Source organism: Podarcis raffonei, chromosome 3, assembly GCF_027172205.1.
Source record: "Podarcis raffonei isolate rPodRaf1 chromosome 3, rPodRaf1.pri, whole genome shotgun sequence".
Taxonomy (NCBI): domain Eukaryota; kingdom Metazoa; phylum Chordata; class Lepidosauria; order Squamata; family Lacertidae; genus Podarcis; species Podarcis raffonei.
The window spans coordinates 63491880-63517745 of record NC_070604.1 but is presented as its reverse complement, the minus strand read 5'-3'; the positions used below and the strand labels follow the sequence as shown (position 1 = coordinate 63517745).

Genomic DNA, 25866 nt, shown 5'->3' with positions numbered 1-25866 from the left:
CTTTCAAAGACTTTCCAATGGAAATTATTGTTCAGTGGCAGTTATGCAAATTATGTTTGGTGGTATGTAGTGATGTGTCTGCAGGTATTATTATTGTTTATTGAATTTATATACTGCCCTATACCCAGAGGTCTCAAGGCGGTTCACAGAATAAATACAATAGATATGAACTAGCACATCACTACATACAGATCAACACTGCAACATTTCATGATATACTGGCACTATCCAAGTGTTCAAAGATGGGGATATAAAGTATGGAGAGTGGGCAGAGACCCACCCACCTCTGAATACCAATTGCTGGGATTCACAAGTGGTGGGGGGAGCTGTTGCACTCTGGTCCTGCTTGCAGGCTTTCCATAGGGATCTGGTTGGTTACGAACAGGATGCTGAACTCTGTGGACTTTTCACCTGAGCCAGCAAAGCTCTCCTTATCTACCTGCACTTGTTCCACCCCTAACCTTCACATATTGAGGCCAAAGGTCTTACGGGGGAATCCTAGCAATGACTGCGAACTTTGCACAATCAAGGTTTCTGATCGTATGGAAGATTCTAAGCATACTTAGCTGAATGTGTGAAGAATTCCCCTTTGGGCTTCCCACTCAGTGTGGAAAAGTTGAGGTGGAGCCAGCAGAGACAAGGATATTGAGAAGCAGATGCACATGGCCCATTTTATTCTGTATTGCTTCCTTCTACATTCTTTGATGCCTAAATAGGGCTACTGTAATTGGTGCAGGGACAAAAGGTCATAGGTTGGGTTATATCCCCCAGGGTTATAAACACAGCTTTATCTCAAAGGAGGAGGGAGTGTAAAATCTCTCTCTCCCCCAGCATTCCTAGCATGGTCTGCTGCATAGCCCTCTCCCACTTTCCTCTACCTCTGGGGAAAAAGGTGAATAAAGCTGTTAGACCCAATGTTCCTGACAATCTGTTAGGAGGTGGTCATGTTGTGTGGCTTGGTGCTTCCTCTCCTGGTAGGGCAGCTGTGTGAGCACATTTACCTACTCATGGACAACAGCTGCTAGACTGGAATGACAGTTCTAAGAATAGCAATTGCAATAACTGCAAAAATAAAACACTAAGAACAATGAATCCTTAAATAATTTATTTTTACCACTGGATTCTATCCCTTCCGCCCTCTCCCACAGTTATACACTTGCGCAGCTTTGGAGGTAAAATGAAATAAAAAGTAACCATACTTAAAAACAAAACTGTGCAAATTTAAAAATTACACTTCTGAAATACATAATATAAATATTTTTAACATGTCTTCACATTTAACAAAGTTTACAAAACAGGGTGTAGGATTTTCACAGGAAATGGGGCTGGAGAAGAGAGAGCCATGGAAGGATTATATACGAAAGTAGAAGCACAAGCAGCACAGCAGAAGCAAAAGACTCATCAGGCCAGGTGGGGAAAGAAAGGACCTTCTAGACTGTGGGGCTTCAGGAGCCATTTTATTTAGTGCCTAACTCGTGCAGATCTGATAGTGGCTTTGTGATTGGAAAATTCTCCAATTGAAAAGCTGGTCCCCAACACTATGGAAATCAATGGGATTTCTGCAGAAGCAGCATTTTTCAAACTGCACTCCATTCATTCCCTTTAGATGGGATTCACTCACAGGTCCTTTGCAGCAGCAATCAGCGAAGGAGAAAAGTGAACGGCTGAGCCCAGCTCTTCTGCCAGCTCCTGCTCCACATGAGAATGCAGGAGCTCAATTAAAGCCTCATTTCCCACTCGCTTCTGTAGAGATTTGGACGGCTTGGCTCCCATTTGGATCTAAAATGCACTACCAGGGAAGTGGAGCAAGCAGCTAAGTGGGCCCCTGGTATGTTCTCTTGGGTAGAGAACAACACAGGGTGGGACATACACTGGTCACAGCAGGCACTGCAACTCCTCCACTGTTTAACTTTACTACTGCAGGCACCCTCTTGCATTGTCCCCCAAGACAGACAGATGCCAGTCACAGTTTGCATGGAGCACAGGGTCTTAACGTGCCTAACAGAACAATCCCAACCATGTCTATCTGGAAGCACATTTGAAGAAATTCAGTGGGACTTGCTCCCAGGTAAGTGGGGTTAGGATTGCACCCTTGGGCATCTTCATTATGCTTTCGTTATGATTCCAGCCTAAGCCCTGTCCTATGCCAGCAAGTATGTATGAACAGCATGTATTTAGGGGAACTTTTCATATCAGAAGAGATGCGTACCCACCTGCCTTCCATATTTCTAAATTATGACAGCAGGGTTAGTAGCAAACACAGATTATGAAATGGAAAAACAGTGGCCAACGGGCCTAAGTTGTTGATGATGACTGCTGTTTTACATGCATGAAACTCTGGTTAAGAACAAAGAGAGAAAGAACAAAACCAGTTTCTTTAAAATATTTTTTTTTAAGCCAAACAATCAAGTTTCAAAGGCTTCTACCATGACTTGCTAATAACCTTGTTTCATTCATGACTTCCAGCAGACTCTGTTTGGTAGAGAGATGAGCATTTTCAAGGACAACAAGCCCCAGGTTGTGTGGTAGTTGCAGTGCAGGAAACCCTTCATCTCAGGCAGGTTTCCTTGGATTTTGAACGCTTAGTATTCAGACAGTGTGCAAGAGAAGTATCAGCAGAAAGAGGGGTGCAAGAAACACAGTCTACTCATCTCTTATGGTTGCGTATTAGCATAGAAGAAAGTCAGAGTACCTGGAAAGGAGTTTGTAGTCAAGTGTTCGGCATAAGCATCCTGCATCTGCAAACTGTGTTTCTGTCCCAGGATACAGAATTCCGGAGAGCATATTGTTCTTTGTGCCACAATGTGCATTTGTACATACACGCACAAGCAGGTGTACGTGTACATGTACAATTCAGCTTATTGTTTTCGCCACAAAGTCACGTGTACTTTTTCCACAGAGTGTGAATGAGACTGGGTTGAGTGTTTTGGAGGTTAGCACCATTTTCCTTTCACAAGGTAAAAGCCGGCGTTTATTCTCTCTTGCTAGCCATAGATCTGCTTGAACTGGAAGCACTCGTTGCAGTAGCCGTTGCACTTGTTATTGCCATAGTGGTCGCAGGCAGGGGCTCGGCAGCGCTCCTTGGGGAGCTCAGCTGCTGGAGGGTCCCCCCGAGGTCCCCCCAGCTGGGCCTGCTGACCAACGTGTAGGCACTCCGGACACAGTTCCCCGTTCCTGGAAGCTAAGTTGTTCCTACAAGAAGCTGTGGCACACTTGTGCTTCTGAGAGCTTGGGAATGTCTGGCGTAAATCTCTGTGTTGTCCTGTTCGCTAAAAACAATGGAGAACATTGTCAGGTCTAATTGTAACAGTCACAGCCTTTATCTGAGCTTTAGTTACTTTTATTCATGTCATATTATTGACCAGAAGTTCCCAAAGGTGAAAACAAAAACAAAAACAAGCAGTGGTGTGCTTTTTAAGTTGGAAAACAATCATGCTGCTTCTGTGCAAGCACCCTGGATAAGACACTGACACAGGCTGCATGAGAAGTGGCTTGCAGAGTGGATCACTGTGGCTTACAGGAAGAGGGCAGGACACAAACCAAGATGACCCATTGCTCCTGCTAGCGCATTTGCACTGCGCTGACCTCTTCACCTCCTCTCCCTTCCCCATAAGCAACAGAGATGCACCAGCTGGGAAGCAAATGCAGCAGCATATCTCCACCTGGTAATCTGCTTCTGGCTTGCATAGAACTAGTAGACTGCTCCCTTCTAGTTACAAAAGGAAAACTATTACAAGTATGTGACACTTTCTTGACAATTCTGATGGTTGCAAAATGAAGAATGGATGAAAGAATAATTGCCCTGTGACTTGGTCTAGGTATTCTAAAAGAGTTTGGCGTTAGGCTAATCTAAAAACTCAGGTTTTCCAGTTTTGGTACAGGCCAGATTTCTCTCTCCCTCTCCCACCCACCCCTCTCTCTCACATGATACAGATTATGTACATTTTCCATTCCACTGTATTGTGACAGAGCAGCACCAGCACTAGGGTAATTTCTGAGATGTTAATATCAACAGGAGTTAACACTTCTGAGAACAGCTACAGAAATAACCCCCTGTTCCTCTATAGGCTTTGGATGTAGCATCCTTCTGGTTAGATAATAAAAGCAGATTTTAATTTTTTATTGTTATTCAGGGGCCTGTATCTATCATCTCCAGAATCCTAGGCAATAAACTACTAACATAAAGGGATGATAATGGGAGTGTATTTTTCCTTCTTCTTAAAATGGACTCATAAAGACTTTTCTAGGAAGAAAGGCACAAAGTTAAATCGGGGAGAAAGATTTTGTTATGTTGACTGACCTCTGATTGTCTCACTAGCTGGTCTTCGGTTCTTCTGGCTTCACGCAGCCGCTTGCTCTGTGCTTTTATAAAGCATTTCTGGCAGTAGCCCTCGAGCATCGTGCTCCCGATTGTGCCACACTCTCGACCCAGGCAGGAAACGGTGTTCTGGTACACGGCAGCTGAGGCTCCCGAGTGCCCTGAGGCAGGAGAAGTCCGCTGAGACCTTCTGTGATGGGGCACCGAAGCATCTATGATGAGAGCAAAGGAAGAAAGTGGTCACTTAGGAATGCAGGATGCTCAGTTTTTTCTACAGTGGATCTCCAGAATTTCAGACGGGGGACATTCCCAGCCCTACCTGGAGATGCCAGGGAATGAACCTGTGACCCACTGAAGAATGACGACTGGTCCATTAGGGTGAACAGGGTACTGCCCCACCAATCTCAGTCAGTCACAGCCAGCCCCAACCAGCCTTCCTTCCTGGTTCCAACCTGTCCAGGGTGTGGCCCTGGCTGTCAGCTTCCACCTCCTTTGTCCCGGTACTGCCACTGTAGAACTCAGAAGGGGTGGCATGGAGGCAAAACTAGAAGCAGCTTGCTCTGCCTTTCATTAGCTCTACCTCCACCTATTGTTGGGCTCGCCGCTTTCTGCCCCACCAGTCCCAATGGTCAACATCTGCCACTGAGCTGTGACTTCGGCGACCAAACTTCGAAAACACAGAGTGGGAAAAGGGACTGTTGCCTGTGCTCCACCTTACCCACCACTTGGCTATTACTGAATGCAATGTTACATGAACTGTAGAGGCTAAAAATGGTCCCTTTTGAGATATACTAGCAAGGATGTATTCTTGTTTTGCAGGGCCCCCCTGTAACATGGAGCAATTTTCAGCAGGTGTGCCTTCTAGCACTGGGATACGGCAAGGGGAAAGAAGGACTGTCTGAATTTCTGCATGCCACACAGCAGCTGGACGCAGAGAACAAATGACAACTCTAAAAATGAACTGTGTGGATTCATTTTTAAAACACTCAGTGTTACAGCATGGCCTGCAAAACACCCCAGGAACAATCCCCAGAATCTGAAGACCCCCCCCAATTGACCCCTAATTGAAAACCTGGAGAGCCTCTGCCAACCAGTTAAGATAATATTGAGCTAGAGTGACCCCACGGTCTGACTTTGTATATGTTCAAGCAAGTTATTCAGCTGCTCTAGTCTATGGCTAGAATTTTCTCCTCTTTAACCTTTACATGCCCTCCCCCCCGCAATCCAGACTAGACAATTTTTCCAATGCAGTTTAAATGGTTTGTTCAGTGAACACGTACATTTTGCCATCCTGGAGAGCTGCTTAGGAAACTATCAAATTTGTTCTATCGTGTTTCCACTCGCACCCTATAGTGAACTTTTAAATTGAATCTCTAACAGGATTTCAGAAAGGAATCTGGGGATATGCCCCGGTAACCAAATGCATCCCCAATACAGCAAACCCTCGAGGTTAGGTTGCTGTTCTGCATACTTCAGCAAAACCTGAAAAGTGCACTGGAATTCCTCAATATTATAAGTGACTAATGCAGCTGGAAGTAAGCTGAGCTTTTCCACTGCAGGCTTGCATGCCGTCTTGCAGTTCAGCATTACTAATGCTTTAGAATTACACTTCATCTCACTGCTTTGTCCTGTTTGCATCTTACATCTCCTTGCAAGCCGAGATTGAACAGGAGCACCTTCCGTTCCACTGCTCGCAAACACCCCTCTCCCCGCCAGCCCAAATCTCTGTAAGGGAGAAGGAGAAGAGAAGCACATTCCCTTACGCTCACCTTTGTTTTCCTGGTACTCAAAATAGCACAGTGTGCAAAAGCCTTCGTTTTGAGGAGTCCCGAAAAAGCTGCAGCCGGGCTTCCTGCACTTCCTGCTTCCCTTCTTCCACTCTTCTGCTTTCTGGGGTGGAGGGTGCGGCGGTGGCAGCTCTGCTGCGCTGTTGCTGCTTGCCGTATGGCAGGCCTGCTGAAGGAGGCTCTGTGACAGATGGGTGGGGTCCGATGTGGACCTCTGATGGCCCGAAGGTGCGACACCTGAGCTGCTGGCACTTGACAAATGGTCTCTAGTCCTTTTGAAGCAAGAGCTGCACATGCCATTAAAGGTCCTATTGGCGCCCTTGAGGCAGAACATGCAGGTCACCTGGTCTGGCGGCCTCTGCTCGCCTGGGCTGTTGCAAGGGCTGAGCTCTGCAGTGTTGTTGTAGCAGCGTTCGCAGAGCCCGTTGTATTGCACGTTCAGGGTGAAAGGGCAGCCAGGGGTCCTACACTTCATGGCAGTGGTTTCGCTGTACAGAAAAAGGCTGGGGGCTGTGGGGGGTGCAGAGCGAGGCCCTGACACTAGTTCTTCAGATGTCCGTGCGGCAGGCTCGCGGTGTTCGCTCTTAGGTGAGCTGGATTTACTTGTCCGGGGCTTCTCAGACCCAGTCCGGAAGTTCTGTCTCCTCGCTTTGCTCCCTTGCTGCTTCTGCTCAAAGCACTCATGGCAGTAAGGCTGGGTGCTCACGGACATGTAGAAAGGGCAGTTGGGAGTCTCGCATTTTGCCTCCACGAGCGACAGCTGGGGCAAGTTCAGCTCTACCTGGTTCCTCTGACCCGGTTCCCTCCCAGCGGGCCGAGCATTTTCTTGCCACTTCTTGTATTCGTGCTGCACCAGCTGGAAGTAATCTTCCACTAGGTTAATCTCTTTGGGCAAGTTTCCTTCATCCAACCTTCAAGGCAAAAGAGACAAAGGAATTGGTATCAACAGGTGGGGAAAAGGCAGCAAACCTTATACAGTTTGGGATGACATAATAACACTGGAGAGCAGGAAGAGCTGCCACCCTACATCAGCAAGAGTGCATAATTGAAAGCAGCACAGCCTACACTTATGAAGCTGACAATGGTCTTTAACGTCTCTTTTAGCAAGATAAAGAGACACTGTCTCAGTCCTAGTTACAGGACTGGGCTAGGCTGAAAGAGAACAAGCAAGCTGTAGTTTCTTTAAAATTGGCTCTCCTTCTCTCCCTGTGCAGTGCCGGATGTCTTCCCCATTAAGTGGGAAAGAACTTGACTCAGTTTTGACTGACAGCTATTCTGAGTGAAATTCTACACTGTGCTATTACAAATGTTCCATCTGTCCAAGCATATCAGCTTGCCAAACGGAATGATCTTCCCTTCCACCTTCCTGGGCATAGTTTTTTTTGGGGTGTCTCTTGACCCCTTCCCCCAAGCCAATTTTGGGGAGCACAGGAGTAGGATGAGGGAATGCATGTTGTGCAAATGGAAGCCCTTCTCTGAAAATTCATTTACTGGTTTTCTAACAGAAGCTGTTAGGATCTTTATCAGTTCTGTACATTCCAGAGCCAGCCTGAATGTTTTTTGTTGTTGTTGTTGTTTTGTTCTTATAGACATCTTTTAATTGTCTGGGATTAAATGCCACAGTAAAAGCAGAGAATGCACCCTTTGAAAAGGGCATCTGAAAGTGAGAGGCTGAATACATTGCCAACTTAAGAATATCTGTTATCAAGTTAAGTGCTGGACAGTGAGAAGATGAAGACTCACTTTGCAGCGTTAATGAGATGTGTTGTCCCAGAATCCCAGCCTTGCACGGGAATTTCTATCACCATCAGGTAATCTCTTAGCAGCTTTTCTTTCTCCCTTTCTTCAGAATCTGTTAGAAAGTGCACCTTCAAGTCTTCAAACCTGCCTCTTTCACAGCTGACCAATGGGACTGCCCGGATCTCTATGGAAAGGGGAAAAAAGAGGATTGTTGTGAATTAAATGGGAAAAGACAGGCACAACACAGCAGTGAGCAATATTAAGACACTAAGGCTGATAACCGAAAACAACCACCCAGAGGTAGTTATGGAAATTGACTGGAATTATAAAAGAGCAAAGAAAGGGATGCGGGTGGCACTGTGGTCTAAACCACAGAGCCTAGGACTTGCCGATCAGAAGGTCGTGGTTCAAATCCCTGCGACAGGGTGAGCTCCTGTTGCTCGGTCCCTGCTCCTGACAACCTAGCAGTTTGAAAGCACGTAAAAGTGCAAGTAGATAAATAGGTACCGCTCGGGCAGGAAGGTAAACAGCGTTTCCGTGTGCTGCTCTGGTTAGCCAGAAGCGGCTTAGTCATGCTGGCCACATGACCCGGAAGCTGAACACCAGCTCCCTTGGCCAATAAAGCAAGATGAGCGCCGCAACCCCAGAGTCGGCCACGACTGGACCTAATGGTCAGGGGTCCCTTTACCTTTACCTTTATAAAAGAGCAAAAGTTATGAGCCACTTCAAGGTGAATAAATTGCCCAAACGAAGTATTTCCTATACAAAAGGAGTAGATAATCCCCACCGCCCGTTGAAGGCTGCATTACCTTGGGGGTAATCTGTTGGGGACTGTATGCCAATACAGTGGTACCTTGGTTGTCGAATGGCTCGGCTCCTGAACAAATCGGCTCCCGAAAGCCGCAAACCTGGAAGTAAGCGTTCCGGTTTGTGAATGTTTTTTGGAAGCCAAACTTCCGACGTGGCTTCTGTGGTTTCCGATTGAGTGCAGGATTCTCCTGCAGCCAATCAGAAGCCCCGCCTTGGTTTTCGAACGGTTCCAGAAGTCGAATGGACTCCCGGAATGGATTAAGTTTGACAACCAAGGTACCACTGTAGTGGACAGTCTGCAGAATCGCATTGCGCGCACTCTCTCTCTCTCTCTCTCTCTCTCTCTCTCACACACACACACACACACACACACACACACACAATGCAGAAAAGGAAGCAATTCCCAGAGGGGTGGTTTGGAGAGCAAGAGTGACTCCCAGACTGCATCTGATGTATAACAGCATAAGAGAGATCAAAATGGATTTGAAGAGAAGAAACAGGGAAACACCAGTGCAGAACACAATATACCGGTAATGTCTGAGACCTACCTGGGCCACTCTCTTTCAAAACAACCAGAGGAGTGAAATGCATACTGTCATAGGCCAGGATGATGGGGCATCGATAACACTCTTCTGCTGGCCAGTGGAGAGGCAAGTAAATTCCGCCAACATTCAAAGGGGAGAAGCTTGAACCCGACTGCAAGCTTCTAAGCATTTTATCTGTTTCAGGAAAAGAAAAGCAAGGTTTAGTTAAACATGACTCTTGTCGGCAACAGAGCAAGGGAAACATTTCCATTTTATTTTCCAAACTATCAGAAGAATATCAATAACTCATTGTGAGGAAATATTAAAGCTGATGTAAAAACAAATAAACCCAAACCCTAAATCGCTTTCATAAGTGAGTTCATCAACACTTTTTGTGTCATAAACAGTGTTTGTGTTTTCATAAGTTGTAAATACCGTTAACCCGGGGGGTGGGGTGGTAAATTGTCTCTTTCAGAGGATAATTTGTAGAAATGTAGAAATTTATAGGAAACAATCGCCACGAACAGAGGTGCTCTTCATGTTATTGGTTGCCCACCTCCACTTCCATGACACTGAAAACCTTCTGAATGCTCTTCATAGAAGCATGGGTGTTCAACACTAACATTGGATCACCCATTGCAAACAGTACTTCGAAAGCAAAAGACACATTCCTACCTGCGACAACTATGATTGGGCGCCGTAGGATGTTAACGAGGACAAATATGTGGATTTCTTCCAATGAGTTATACTGAAGGCCTCTGTGGGCGACTGATGTTTCTGCAGATGCCATTTTGATGAGGTTCTCCCATTCGTCCTCCCAATTCTAATGGAGAAAAAGAAAATACATCTATTTAGCTTTGGGTTAGTATCATGCAAGTTGGGAGGCCTTGCATGCAGATTATTTTTCCTTATCCGAATACTGAGAAAGTTAATTCATACGATATGCATTCCAGATGTCTAGAACCTGAAACACTAACTAATTAAGGGCATGGCTGCAGTTGATTTGATGTTGCATTCTCTCTTCTGATTTACAAATGCTCTCTTGCCTAGCAGGCAAGTGGTTACTTGCAAGCCTGCAACTTGAGGACTGTGAAACGACGCGGTTGCTTGAATCTTATTTTCTCAATAGTTCTGTGAGTTGGAGGCACCAGTGCAACTGTGTTGCACCACTCCACTCTTACCCACCACCACATCCAAATAAGCAGCTGTGGCGGCAGTGTAAAGAGGCAGTTTCATCTTAACATGTGAAGCTAGAATTGGCTGTTTCCAGGTTTGAGAAGACTAGTCTATAGCCTACTTGGGCTAGCAACTAATGGAGAGGATAATTTATCCTTTCAACCAGCAGGTTCCTGTAGAAAGAAGCAAGAGCAGAGGCCCCCACATGACGTAGATTCTTGGATGGGAAGTCTATGTCTAGCTGTATGTTTCTAAAAAGCAGGATGGGTGTTTTTTGTTTTGCTTGGGTGGTAGCAGCACCTCTTCATAACAGGAAGAGCAGAGACATGCCAACTTTTGGAGATGTGGGTGGTCCATGGAAATAACCCATCTCTGAGGAGGTTACTTGAGTTGGAAACTCCACAGTAGTGAAACGCTTTGTTAATAAATTGGGAAATCCAGTAAACTTAATGGACTAAAATGTTTTAACTAGTTGGCAGCTCTGCAATTTTACTTTCTTAAGCTCACTGCCATAATTGCCTCCCATCCTGTGTAATTATACACAGGAAGTCACGATCCGCCCAACCATACCAAGGTTTGAAACGTTATTCGCTACATAAATCAGTCCAACATACCCTGGTGTCATAGCAGAGACCTGTTGCCACAAATTCCTGAGATTTCAGTGTTTCTCGTTGCCAACGCAGTTTAAAGTTGCGTGTGTCCACTTCCCTGAGTGCACTAAACAACGTTTTTCTCAGGACTAGGTCGACATCTTGGACTCCCCACATGTACTGGGATGCAGCATGCATCAGGCAATTCCCATCCCCTACAGAGAAATGAAATGGGTTAGTTGTTTCATACACACAAACACAAATAAATAAATAAATAAATAAATAAATAAATAAATAAAAATAAAAGTCCAAAACATAATGGACAGCATACATATTTCAAGTTCGTAAAAAATAAAATATCTGGTTCTGCACAAACCAGTAATGCTTTGGAGAAGCAATTAACGTTTCTTAGAAATCTCCCCTCAAGCAATCTATTTTTACTTTGGCTTAGTATCCTCTGAATTTTGGGAGTATGGGGTAGTCTGTTCTCCTGCTCCCGGTCTGAGTAAGTGAACACTGACAAATAGCTGTATTTTTCTAATCCAGCATTCCCCCACCAAGTATGGTAGACGTGTGTGTGTGTGTGTGTGATGATAATTCTGAATGTGCGACTCCAATGGGATTATGCTACATGTAGAAAACAAGAACAGATCCAATGTTCTGCCTTTCTGCGCAGAAATCTTGTTGGTGCTGAAGGAATTCTGTGCAGTTTGGCAGAACAGCTTTGATCCTTAAAAAACAGAGAGAGCATCAAAATAGTGTTTATATAGTGTGGACAGCTGGTATGAATGAAAAAGTTGACAATCTGCCCCTCAATGGAGAAGTGACTGAATATAAAACGCAGATGAAACTATTCATCCTATAAAAATGTCAATATAAAAATAAACTCACGCCACTTTCAGTGCACAGTTCCCATTTGTGCATGTGGATCACGCTCTATGAGTTTAATTTTCAACCACTTCCCAATAGCTAGTATTCAAAGGTGAAAGGATATTAGAGCTTTGACTAAAACTACAAAGCTTAAGAAAGTCCATTTAATTAATGATACAGCTAAAGGAGATTTCCCTATTCCAATTGCCGTTTGTTATTGTTGTTGTTGTTTAGTCGTGTCCGACTCTTTGTGACCCCATGGACCAGAGAACGCCAGGCAGTAAATTGCCGTTTACACTGGTTTAAGGGGAAGTACAGACTGAAAATACTCAGTTCAATTGCTGATTTTACTTTATTTTTTGCTGAAAAGGCACCATTCTCTATTAAGTGTTCAGAGCTAACATTAGTCAACACTATTAGCACTAGATTTTATGGGCACAGCCTTTTCCTTCCTAAACAAGCTACTGAAAATTGAGAAGCAAAAGAGAAAGTGGATTTATAAGAAATTGTTTTACTATGAATGCGGTTAGTTGGGCTGTGTAAAACATACAAGTTTCTGGCACTCATGGAGAATTCTCACAAAAATATAGCAATGCATGCAGCACTGTGTGAACTTTCTAGGCACAGATCACTCCAGCCAATTGTTTCCAGACATGGGCTTTGTGGCAGAACGCTCTCATTGAGGAAAAAGTTGTCGGGATTGCTATAGTGGTTTTCAACCAGTGTGTCATGGCACCCTGGGGTGCCTTGAATGATGGCCAAGGGTGCCACAGGCAACAATGGCCTCTGTCCCTCTTTCCTTCCCTCCCTTCCTCCTCTGATGCCCCTTGTGTTTCTGCCTCCCAAAGGCTTGCAGAGCTGTTTGTTGCAGCAGCCCTGGCTACAAGCTCCTGGTGTATCTGGGGTTGGCAAGAGGGTGCTGGTTGCCGAGAGCTGAGGCGGCCTCGGAGCAAGCAAGCAAGTGGGTGAGGGAGCCCAGCCAGCTGATCCACGAGCCCTTGCTGTTGGAAATGGATGGACAAGTGGAAGGCCGGCCAAGCAGGCACTGAGCTGGCCTTTCTTGTGTGTGCAAGGCCTGCCTGGGAGCTGAGCGCCCAGTGTTGAAGGGGAGCCTTTCCGCCATCCAGGTCTGGCAGTGCCCACTGCTCCTGCTGCTGCCTCCCAAGGTAAGGTGCTGGCCTCAAGTTCACCTTTGGCCAGCCTCCATTGGGCCACTAAGGCAGGGGACATCTTCTTCCCAGGCCCCTGGGGGGCAGTGTGAGGAGACACGTCTCTCTGGGGCAGGGGTGGCGGCAGTAGCTGCCCGGAGGGCTCCCAAGAAGAGGGGAGAGGAGACTGAGAGAACATTCCACAAGGGAGGGTGTTTGAAAAAGGGTGAGAGGCTGCCAACTCTGCAGGCAAGAGGTGACATAATTGGGCTCCTGAGCCGCACAGGGGTGCTGCAGAAAAATGTAGTTGGTCAAGGGAGCCGTGGACTCAAACGGTTGAAAACCTCTGCTTTAGAGAGAGGAACTACACTAAAGCACAGGGCTTTAAACTTTGCACTCTGGGGCGGAGGGAGGAAATGACTTTTGTTGAAAAATCAGTATCCCTTCCTTTCATTCTTGGCCCAGAAAAGGGGATGGATCCTGCAGCCAATTGCCTAGGAAAGGTGGAGATTGTACTGCAGACTGCCTCCCTTAAAGGGGTTGCAGTGGGGAGAACCATTTTACCCCTGCAGTTCTACTTTCTCCCCACCAAAAAACCACAAATACAGTCATACCTCAGGTTAAATGTGCTTCAGGTTGAGCGCTTTTGGGTTGCGCTCCGCGGCGACCCAGAAGTAATGGAACGCATTACTTCTGGGTTTCGCCGCTTGCGCATGCGCAGACGGTAAAAATTACGTCATGTGCATGCACGGAAGTGGCTAATCGTGACCCAAGCACGCGCAGATGAGCAGTCGCGGGTTGCGTTCGCTTCTGGATGCGAACGGGGCTCCGGAACGGATCCTGTTCGTATCCAGAGGTACCACTGTATCTGAAATCAAATTGTTGGGAAGACAAACTCTTCCACTAAAAGCAGCAGCGACAGATTTATGACTGTTTTGGGACAGAAGAATGTCAGGAGAAGGATGGGAGTGTCAAGCAACAGAAGGGATCCTATGCCTGGTTTTTAAAGAGACACTTGTTTTTGTCATGGTTACACCAACGTTCCATTCCATTTTGAAAAATGGCACCAAAGGCCTAAGTAAACAGTACCCCAACCAAATCCCAGTTTCACGGTTCTGACTAGTGCTCTTTTTTGGTTTGTTAGAGCAGGATTTTTTCCTCTACTCTACCAAAATCAAGACCAGTCCCAATGTATTCTGCTGTCAGACAAAAGGAAAAAGAGTTGTATCCAAATGTTAGTCTATCTCAAAGTAGAACCACTGAAATAAATGGGCATGACTACCTTGTTTGTATTAATTTCGATGGGTCTACTCTGAGAGAAACTTAGTTGGATACAACCTGACATCTCACCCCATTCCATGTACAGAAGCCAACCAGACTGGCAGCTCCTTCAACCTGACTGGCAATATTATTTAAACCCTGGCGAGGGAAGCAGGATAGCTTTGGGGGTGCAGGACAGAGCTATGTGGCATATACACCCTCTGCCCACCCGAGTGCTAAAACAGAAGCATTTCTTATAAAGGGGTAGGTCCTCACTTAATACTACTCTTTTCTTTTTCTTTTTTTGCTTTAAACAGAATTATCTAACACAACTCAGAAAGCTGGCTTGTCTTTGCATAATTATATTTAAAACAAACAAAACTATATATTAAATGCAAGGGTCAAAAAAAACTGCTTGCAAGGCTGATTTATAGTCTTCTGGCTTTACCAAGCATAAAAAAATATGGCATACAAGTAGGACAATTATTACATCCTGTAAAGAATTTCCCTTTGCAAAATCTAGAGCAAAGATAAGAGGGTTTTTTTCCTTGTGTGCGCTTGCTTTCAGTTCTGCACACTGAACCGCCAGTTCAAAATTCCCTAAGCATTTGGAATTCCCCAGTGTTAAGCTATTTGACTAGTAGTTGAGTAACAGCTATTGTACTTCTTGTTCCGATGAAGAGACATTTGAACTGTGAAGTACACAGTGGACTTTCCAAGTAGGCGTGGCTAGGGTAACTTGGAATGCCTATTCATTAGAGAAGCGAAATTGCTAGTCAGTAGATGTTGGAATCTTTTTAAAATGAGATGTTTCTTCCAATCTTTTACGTTAAAAATACAATCCTCAAATGCACGTCATGTTTGAAATCAAATTCCCAGAACTGTATGCAATCTTTCTACACTTTTGCTAAAATTATTTGTGATGAACTAACAGATGCATTTATTTCTTGGGTCTCAAAATGGGCACAGAGCTATACCCCCTACAAATGGATCTATGACTGTAAGAACGACCAAATGCAATGCTATTGGCTACGATGAAACTGCTGTTTCTTTTCTTATTAGTTATTTTACTATTTATTTAGGGCACAAACCACCTCCTCCATGTGGAGAGAACCCTTTGTGGGCATGACAGGGGTCCCGTCTACAGAGCCCTTAGCTAAAGGCCTTCTGTGTAATATGCCCACCCACTGTCAGTCAAGTGAGGTTTCATCTAGGCTTCTGATGGGAAGCACAGGAGGGACAGGACTCAGAAGAACGCCTGTCAAGATCCATTCCATGCTCACAAAGATGCATGCATGTACAAAGGAGATGGATCAGGTTGTTTTATTTTGCAAATTTCCTTCTTTATTCTTGGGGGAGGGGCTGAATAGGGCATTCCTTTAAGTCTTGTGGTGGAGGTGGGGAAAAGGCTGGGACTGGAACTGTTCCCCGACCCCATGACAAAGTAACAAACCCATATGGGTCTGTGCTTTCCAGGATCCATTCTTAAAAATCCAGTAGCTGGGTTTAAAAAAAAACAAAACCCAAGTCCTTCTCTCTATTTCTCTACTTTGAAGTGATGCAAAGTAGAAGATCTTTTACTACTGTTACACTCTCATCTAGTAAGTGTGTAGTTTAACACTGTGTTCACACATTGCGTGTGGATGTGTGGGCTCCTGGGTAGAAGGTGACAGCAGCTCTGCTCCTCTCTGGTCCTTTTATTGGCTACAGCTCATGAAGGAAAAGAGAGATTACCCACAAGTCAGAAAGAGCAAAACTACCCAACACATTGCAGAAGCCACAGTTTGGCTTACTGCGCTGTGTAAGCCAGGCCACTTAAAGAAAATGCAATAGTTCAATAGTTCAGACGATCAGAACAGAATATACACATTAGAGATAAGGAAGTGTAGTCCAGGTTTTAACACGTGCCCAGAAACCTGAAACTCTGTTTCAGGGCTCGAATGAAAGGATCTCTCAGAAAGGGAAAGTAGAGGAATACCAGTATAGAACAGCAACTTGTCTACTTTTAAATAAGACAGCCCATGCAAAGATGTTTGCCTTTCTTTGGATGCAAGTGAAGCATCCATAGGGACAACATGGGTGCTTGCAGACTACCTGTTTACCCAGCATTCATCCTGATGTATTTGACAAAGATTAGATGACATTCAATAAATTTATTCATTTAATAAATGAATAAATTTATATCCCACCCTTCTTCACAAAGCATCACACGTGGCAAACACAGGAATAATAAAACAATTAAATTATCTAAAAACAATTCCAATATGGATGCAGATGACCAATCGCTCTGATTTATTTGTGGGGAGACTAGAAGACACTGCGTCAAAGCAAGTGTCACCCTACATGTTCCAGTGCATTTTCCTGTCACTTTCCTTATCATAAAGTTCAGTCTTTTGGGGAAGTGGGTTTGTTGTGCAAGATCTCCAAACAGCTTGAATTGCACAACCTGGATTTGCTGGGATGTGACGGAATCCCACACAAAAATGGCAATAGTCTGGAAGGGCCCCAAGTGACCCACTCCTAAAGCTCCCACAGTCCAGTGAGAGGTCCTGATCCACCATTTGAGACCTAACACTTACTCTCTTAAGCTTTTGAATGAACTGAGCAGTTTTGATTTTAACTGGTCTCAAGGTCTTGAGTTGCTGCTCTGCCCTTTCACTTGATATGATTTTATAGTAATTGTACTATAATTATCTGACTAAATTTCTATCCTACCATTTCTCCCAATGAAGCATATCAAATATTTGTATTTTATGATGTAGATATCGTATATGTTGAAAACTACCCAGGGATTACTGTGTACTGAAGGATGGTTTATAAATCTGACAAATAAATAAAAAGAATGCACAGATGTTATCACTCTCATCTTCTGGGGGTATGTGTGTTAAGTTTTATTTTAGTCCTGGTAACAGGAGGTGCTGTGGAGCTGCCCTCCGTATGGTTGTGTTGCTGCTGCTTACCTGGATGGCACAGGGGTGAGGGAGGGGCTCTGTGCATGCAGCAACAGAAGCACTAGACTGGCTCTGCTGGTGCACCTGCATAGCCTGACCTTGCTGCTGCACTGCACTGTCCAGGTAGGAGGGAGCAAAACTGCTCTTGAGAGGACACCTCATTACACCACTTCCTCTTGCCCAGCAACATTCAGCTCATATTAATTTAGACAGAACAACTTGTACAATGAGGAGAATTCAGGAGATGTAAAAAGTTATGAAAGCTGTTGGTGGCTCTAGACATTGCAGGAAGTGTCAAAAAGGGGATGTGTGAGCGACGTACATCCTCTTTCCACGCTACTGATGTCATATCTGAAGCAGCAACTTGTGCTTGGGCATTCCAGATGTTCACCTAACTCGTTTCTTCCCACAGAGTTGTGCTAATTGCTGCTGCAGACATCACATTGGATTTATTTATTACGTTGGAAACAGGGCCCAAGTTTAGAAATGAGCTTGGAACCCACTGAAGTGGTGGGCACCACCAGTGAAGAGATTTCTCAGTGCCCTGATCTGTAATTATTATATGGAAGTCCTATCAGGACAGGTATAAAGAAGGCACTATTCAGGATTCTGGAGTCAGAGTCTTCGCCATCAAGCCAAGAATTAATTTAATACCTGATTGGGCAAGAAGCATGTAATGACCCAATGCACTGCATGCCTTGAAGGCCACATTCATAGGGCACATGAAACTGGTTTCACTGTCTCTTTAATTGTGTTGAAAATTTATACCCTGCCTTTAAAGCCTTCAAGATAACTGAAATCAGGATATCTTAACAAATACAGACATACGTGAATATTTGCATTCTTATATCACAAGGCCAATGGTTTGCATGGAGTGGCTCACCATACAAAAATGGCAATTTACTCCACACAAGCACAAGGCAACAATATAGCGACCCAACTGTGTGAATGTGTATCAAACAATACTTGTTTCATGTGGAGTAATTTAAAGTTACCTTTAAATTGATAAAGAGTGGGTGGGCCACTCACTGGCTCTCAAACTGACTTGAAAATTTAAATTTTCTGAAATTAGGCCCCAAATATATAGTTTTTAAAACCCTCCAAAATGAATTGTGCAGCATGCACCATGTCCTGAGTAACTTGGAAGAAGGGTTTCACAAATATGTAACCTGATATACATCTAATAGTTGCATGGATAAAAAGTAATACTAAGAACCAATTGATTCCAGTTCCTGGTTCAATGAGAGCAACTCTGGAGGATAAAAGGAAGTGTCATAAATAACAAGTGAAGGAAACACAAAAAGAGGATGTTCCAGTCGTTTGTATATCCTCTTTGTATGTTTCACTGAAATATATACAATCCAGATCAGTGTCTTTTTGTTCACATTCGGCAGCATTGTTCAGAAAGTATGCAAGTGCTGCCTGTGAGCCAGGAAGGTTCTTTAGGGCAACAGTACATAAGTCCATGAAGTTAACGTAATATACATCTATGCCCTAGTTTGACATTAGGCAACCATTTCACTTGAAAGAAGAGAAAAACAGCCCCTTCGTAATTTAATTTTAAATGCAATTTGAACTAAACACACTCAAGGTCCACAAATGAAGCAGATGCTATTTCTGTCGTGCCTGAACAAGGAGAAAATAAGCCCGGCTTACCATTTGTCTTCAGGGGCACAAGTTTTTTAACTTCTCGACACCAGTTCAGTTTCTTCTGACGTTCTAGTGAGGTTTGAGTTGCTTGGTCAATAAGGGCCTTTTGAAGAATCTCCTGGAACTGTAGGCAAAATTGACACATTCTGAACATCTCTATGGTGTATCTATGCATAGTCTTAAAATGCTGGATTATTCCATTGGTGCACTTGACAAGGTCTTCGGGCATTCTCTCCCTTATCTTCACAGCTTTCAGCATGTTGCTCAAATATAAAGCTTGAGGAATGATTTGCGAGCCAGCCATTTTGCAAGAAGAAACCTAAAAGAGGAAAGAACACTAGTAAAAGAAGGTTTTTTTAAAAAAATATCATTAAATCCTCCTACCTCCCCCTACCCCAAATTCGGCACAAAACACAGACCTTTTTCATAAATTACATTAAAACAGGAAGTTCAGCCTCAATAGCTTCTGTGACACAAGTGCATCAGCAACAATGAGAAGCTTCTTTGGTATGGATGTCTTAAAATTACCACTCACATTTACGACTGATTTATCAGAAATTCTAAGCAAACAGGCACCTGCTTCTGAAAATGAAATCTGCATCGGAGGAGTACCCTATGTTAATTCTAGAGCTAGTGAACTGCGGTGTGCCCGATGGCGCAGAACTGGAGAGCCTGGATTACTCAGCTGTAAATCTATTGAGATGACAGCAGAATTTCCTCTTAGCTCAGAATCCCCCCTGTCTGTTTCTCCATTCCATATTCCCCTTATGATCAAACTAACTAGAGCCTCTGGGTTTTTTCTGCTGGATTTTTTTCGGGGAGTGGGGGAGCTTTGCTTGTAGCACATGGCATAGGTTGGTTTCTTGAACAGTCTTACAATATACAGCATGAAACCCCACACACAACGAACTTATTTAGACGACATGGATAATTACATGTCATAGTTTAGAGAAGTAGGAAAATACCCACCTAATATTTGAGTAACTGGTTCAAATAACCTTAAAAAATGTTCAGTCCTACATTTCTGGAGCGCTGCATAGGCAATATGGATTATTTTAGTCAAAACTGTCTTCTTTGTTCCTCAGTTTTTTGTTTTTAGCCTGTCTACTATTTTGTCCTCTCTGTGGTTGTTTTTTTTTAAAAAATACTGTTTTCATATGACATGTGAATAATTCTAATTCACACTTATCCACACTGCCCTGGAATCTTCTAATGAAAGTTAGTTAAGAAATATTTTAAATAAATAAGCAGGTTCCTTGTTTAGGCTACTTATTTAGTCTAATAGGCCAATGATAAAGGAACAGTGAGAACTTGCATTTTAATTGGCCTTGCATTTGCTCTCAGCAGTAGCACTCAAGACTGCACAACAAATAATGCACCTAAAAGGTTGCGTTTTCACTGCCTCCCTCATTTCTCCTCTTTCTCTAGGCTCTGGAACTTTTATTTATTTATTTATTCTCCAAGCCTGCAAAGCTTAAGAGCAACAAAGGCATTTTTGCTACTAAAAACTTAGCAAAATGTATTGTTGCACACCACCCCAATCTCCGAGCAGTGTGAGATTCCATGGGTTCCAAGTGCTTATCCAGGCTTCCATTTCCTTGGAATGAGGGACAGTGGAGACTGTGGTGTCTTTATTATATATGGTTTATTACACATAAATACAAGCTAAGCCTACAATGGAGGGGTTCACAGCCTTAACACCCCTGAAGGTCTTTCTTCTTCCATAGCCACAGCCTTGGATCTAAGTAGAAAGGAAGCACCTTCCCCCACCCCCAAGTTTCTGCCTGCAGCCTGCTTCTAGCTCCGTTCTCTCACACATACCTCTGGCCCTTGTCCTTCTCACCAACATCTAGGCGAGGGAGGGGAACCCACTCTTTTGCCCTCTGGCACAAAACCACTTTGTTACCCTAAGGACCCATACTTAGGGAGCTATTAACTCATCAAGAAGCTGTCTATTCCAGGATTTTCATCCTCCTGGATCCAGGAACTAGAAGGGACCCAGATATACAGCCTAACACACACACACACACACACACACATACACCACCATCATCACCAACTCAGGACAGCATTACTCAGAAATGGTGAAAAGTTGCTTTTTTTACTTTAAAGAAAAGCATGTATTTCAAAACAAGGTATTAAGGATAATGGGATGGAAGGCAGCTGAAGATGGACAGTACCTGCCCTAAAATGGAAAAATAGTTAAGAACTGTGCAAACTACTAATCCAAAGTCACTTGGAAGGGAATAAGATAAATGTGACTTTTTTCTGAATGAATGTGGTCAATAAGCTATTATTTAAAAAATAGGAAAAGCACCAGTAATCAATAGCTTCGGTTTGATCAAGATTCAATCATACTTAAGAGTAAACCCACTGACAGCAGACTAACCACTGATTTTAGGGAGCCTACTGTAAGTATGATCAAATCCACATCCTGCCCCATAACAATAATGCCGGTGCTAGTTCTCTTTCCACAAGACTTTTTGTCCAGGAATCCTATGCACATTTAGACTCCCTGAGCAGTAAGGGATGCTTAGGACAAGCACTGGTTGTTTCCAGTGTTAAGTAATAATAGACTATCCAATTTGTTAAGCTCAATTAGAACACTACGTAATTAACATTCCTATTCTGCCAACAGCTGTTCTCCTCCTTAGTGCAACATGTGCTATGGATTGGAGCACGTCTGCCCATTTTGAAGTTATCCTGCACATGTTTACTGAGGAGTAAGTCCACTGATTTCAATGAGACTTCCTTCCAGAGACTTACCCTCAGACTCTCAGCCAATTTTACCAACTTACGTTTCACCAACTCGTCTACAGAAATCTCACTAATAGGAATATTTTAAAACCGTGACTATAAGAACTACTACAATGATAACAACAACTTAAAAACCAAATCAAGCTGCAAAGAAGTTGGACTACAATAATAGCATCCCACAAGCAGAGCAGCTTTTGTTCCTAGTGGATGGCTCTGATTTAAGAAGAGGGGTGACCATTTTTCCTGAGCCCCCCTTCCCCCTGCAGCTTCCCATACCACCTTCCAGACATGGTCTCTCAACTCTTTGGAACAAAATTTGGTGGTGGCGGCGATGAAAGTGGGAAAGAGGAATTAGTTAAAATGGCCTCTCCCACTCCTACATTAGCAAATGTGTCCACTGGATCAAAAGCCAGGACTGCAAAAGCCAGTTTAAGCAAGACTGTGCCTGGTCAGGCTGCCCAGTAACTCTGCAGAAGACAGTCTGAGTTCCATGGAAGAAACCAATAAACCAAACAAAAGCTGCATAGGACTGGAGCCTTCGGAAGCCATAAAACAACAACCCAACTCTATTCCTCACAGGTCATGATGCCCACAAAGTAATGTGGGCAAGTAAAGCAGGCAAAATGTTATACAGCTGGGCCGTTTACTGTGCAGCTCATAAATGGAGGCTTTGTGCACTGTCCCCACAACATTATCCTCATCAAAACACCACCCTACATTATTTCCCCATTTAATCTGGATTTTATGGAATGGAATTTTGATAACGGCAACATCATACAGATGCTGAAAAAACAAACAAAACACCTTGCAGGTACAATAAACATGCAAAGGGCCACTGTCATTTTGAAAGGGAGCACGTCCATTTTTTGAAGCACCGGTCAATATTTCATTGCTAGGGTCCACAGTGTACAAAAAAAAAGCATTTGCTGCAGAGGCTCGCAGTGGTTTTTATTAAGCAAGTCCACTAGAGAATTATATCTTTTTCTGCTGACTCCTACAATGGACCTTGAGATTGTCTGAAAGCAGTGTTAGAAACCGAGATATGAAAGCTAGAAGCTAAACGGCACCTTAAGCCTAGGTTATGGGCACAACAACATGAATGTCCAGGTGCGATTTTTTTATAGCAAGAATACAAAGCTGAAAATGAATGAACTGCAGCTAAAACATTGTGTTCATTTTTCACATAGTCAGATCAGCTGAATCAAACTTGGAGATCAATGGGGTGTCATATGCTGCAACCAGATTGTTGCCATATCCCTCACTCACCAGCCAATCTTATCCCACATCCCGAAAGATATCCCCACCCTGTTACATCCTTGCACTGAACTGTCTCAAATGTCTACAGTTCTAGCCACAAGCATTATACTCACAGACAAAGTCCTAAATGCCTACATTTGGGGGGGGGGTTAGTACTGTACAGAGAAAAGGTGAGTAAGAGGGGCATGATAGAGGTGTATAAAATTACGCAAGGTGTGAGAAAGTGGCCACAGAAATTACAGACAAGGTATTGACCCCATTATTTGGATATTATTTTCTCATTGGCATCATGCAGGAGGAGACTGCTTTTCAGTTCTAACTTTATATCTTGCAGTCTGGTTCCATACAAGTTTATCTGGAAGCAAGTTCCACTGATATCAATGTGACTTATGATCAGATAAGTGTCTTGGATGGCAGTTTAAGGGTGTGTAATAAAATGAATGCATATCTTTGAAATGTTGGAATATTCAGATGTGACTACAAGTCCCATGTCTTGCAAATTTCTTGGGGCACTCCTGGAAACAGCTGGATGTCAATGGCACAGCACACGTTTTGCATGCAAGAAGTCCCACATAGGGATTGGCATCTCCAGGCAAGGCTGGGAAAACTGGCTGAAACCCTGAAGAGAAGCTGCCAGTTAATGTAGAACAGCACACATAGACAACAGTGAGCTAGGAGAAAAAATGGTCTCATAATCTATGTCCTGGTAATATACATTCCCCAGGACAATCCATGTCTGACCATCTACAAGCATTTTCAAACACAGTTAGGGAAAAGTACAGTGCTACCTCGGGTTAAGAACTTAGTTCGTTCTGAAGGTCTGTTCCTGAAACTGTTCTTAACCTGAAGCACCACTTTAGCTAATGGGGCCTCCCGCTGCCGCCGCGCCGCTGCTGCGCGATTTCTGTTCTCTTCCTGAAGCAAAGTTCTTAACCCGAGGTACTATTTCTGGGTTAGCAGTCTGTAATCTGAAGCGTCTGTAACCCGAGGTACCACTGTACTATGCTCCACGTCCAGTCCTTGGTATGAAAGTGAAACGGCATTCCCTAACACCCATGGCTGGGGACCCATTAACATAACATTCATTAGCTAGGACTAATTAGTGCTACCCAGTCTGTATCTGGGTTGAAAGTTCCACTCTCTTTATCTAAAGTTTGGAGATTCACGAATGTAAGCCCTGTTGGGAGGCGCTAAAAAATAATTTGCTCAAGTGAGGGAGGTTGGTTATTGCTTTAAATAACCAAAATAATAAACAAAAATCCTGAAAATGCAATCTTATGCATGTTTCCAACACAAATAATTTGGCGATTCCCTTGTAAGTATGTTCAGGATTACAGCCTGGAGATGTTACAAAAAATTCTGGATTAGTATGAATGGTGCTCATGTTCTTCCTCAATGTCCCTTTTTTGTGGTGTAATAAATAATCATTAGAATTAAATAGCTAATGGTTTTACTTCGAAAATGCACATACTGCAGCGCCCAAATAGCTTATGCAAGTCTTTGCTTTAAAAATGGGAAATAATACATATTTCATAACTGTTTGTATGAGTTGTCATGCAGTTATGTAACTTTATGCAACAAACAAGTATTACTTGAATGCGTCTAGCACTTGTTGCAAGGGCATACTTGTGCCAGGGTTCAAGCCCAGAAGTTGCTTTCAGTACTGAACTTCTAGAAAAGGTAAAGTAATAAAGTCTCTGAGCTTGTGTAGATTACAGAGCGAGGAAAGCGCTAGGATACCACTTTCAACAGTCATGGTTTCCCCCAAAGAATTCTGGGAGCTGTAGTTTAAGGGAGCTGAGAGTTGTTAAGAGACCCTCTCTATTCCCCTCACAGAACTACAATTCACAGAGTAGTTTAACCATCAATTCGTCTTCATGGGAAATTCTACAGCATTTTTTTTATTAATGGAAACACACAAGCAATAACCGAAACTACCGAAGCATCCTCGGAACTAACCTGCTCGCTGTTTGCGCCTAACTGGAGCAAACTAACTAAGAACGCCTTCTCTTTTGGATGCTATACACATTTCGCATTAAACAGAAACGCAACCCAGGATGGCGGATGATCGGGGGGGGGGGAGATGCGCATCTCTCCAGCAGCATCTCCATAAATGCAAGCAAAAATAGACCCCCCCAGGCTGGCTCGTCGTCTTCTCCGACCCCGCGAGCAACCCCACAAACTGCAAAGCAAAACCCCCAACCCAGGGCATATGACTTACTCGGCGAGCTGGGGGCTGGGGGGAGGCAGTGACCCTCGAATGACTCCGCCAGTAAATCCTTCTCAGCACAAACGAGCCGGACTTGGAGAGATGCGGCTCGGGGGAGCCATGAATCCCGTCCCTTTCCCCGCGAAGAAGCTTCGGGATCTCTGCTGGCCTGGTCCGAGGGTGCTTGCTGGTCCAGAGGCGCCTTTGTTAGCTGCCCCCTCACCCTCCTCCTGCTCCTGCTGCTGCTACAGTTGTTGTTTTTGCTTTGGCCGCCGCCTCCTGCTGTCTGCGTGTGGTTCTTTCTTTCCGCTGTTTTACTATGTGGAGCAAAACACATACACACACACACACACACACACACACACACAGAGTGTGGATGCGGGGATTTCCACGGCCGAGGGACTTTCCGACATGTGACACCAGCTGCCTGCCAGAACAACAGCTGCTTCCAGGGCGAAGGAAAGCGACCCGGCGCGCTGCAGGCAGAGCCCCTCCAGGGGGCGCCCCGAGAGCAAGCGACGCCTGAGGAGGAGCACGTACAAGCACGTGACTTCCTCCCCTGCCTGCGTCTCTGTCAGCGCACGCGCACGGATGACCTTCGCAAATTCCCCGCCCATTTTTTCCTTTTCTTTTGCGTTTCTCAGGCTGGGGTTCTCCCACATGAATCACCTTGGGCTTCCCCTCCTACTTGCGTTAATCCTTTTTTTTATTTTTTACTTCCGTTCAGTATTTTAATCTGTTTAAATTTCCCCCCATCCCCCTCCGCCACGTCCCAGCTTTCTTCGTATTTTCTTGACCCGAAATTGCAGTCACACAACC

At 44.2% G+C, this 25866-nt stretch overlaps 1 protein-coding gene across 1 annotated transcript; it reads right to left on the bottom strand.

Annotated features, from left to right (window-relative positions):
- Positions 1-1090: 1090 nt before the first annotated feature.
- On the bottom strand, positions 1091-25397 carry TNFAIP3 (TNF alpha induced protein 3). The gene is made up of 9 exons (XM_053382029.1): positions 25060-25397; positions 18831-19143; positions 10970-11160; positions 9855-10002; positions 9204-9374; positions 7849-8029; positions 6088-7016; positions 4301-4530; positions 1091-3269 (listed from the first exon to the last, which is right to left on the bottom strand). The coding sequence occupies exons 2-9, from the start codon at positions 19126-19128 to the stop codon at positions 2985-2987; spliced, it is 2433 nt and encodes an 810-aa protein (XP_053238004.1). The 5' UTR covers positions 19129-19143; positions 25060-25397; the 3' UTR covers positions 1091-2984.
- Positions 25398-25866: the final 469 nt, after the last annotated feature.

Coding starts and splice junctions, on each gene's coding strand:
- TNFAIP3 (XM_053382029.1), bottom strand. CDS start 19,128: ATGGCTGGCTCGCAAATCATTCCTCAAGCTTTATATTTGAGCAACATG. Junction 4,531..6,087: donor TGAGTACCAGGAAAACAAAG/GTGAGCGTAAGG, acceptor CTCTCATCATAG/ATGCTTCGGTGCCCCATCAC. Junction 3,270..4,300: donor AGCTAGTGAGACAATCAGAG/GTCAGTCAACAT, acceptor CATTGTTTTTAG/CGAACAGGACAACACAGAGA.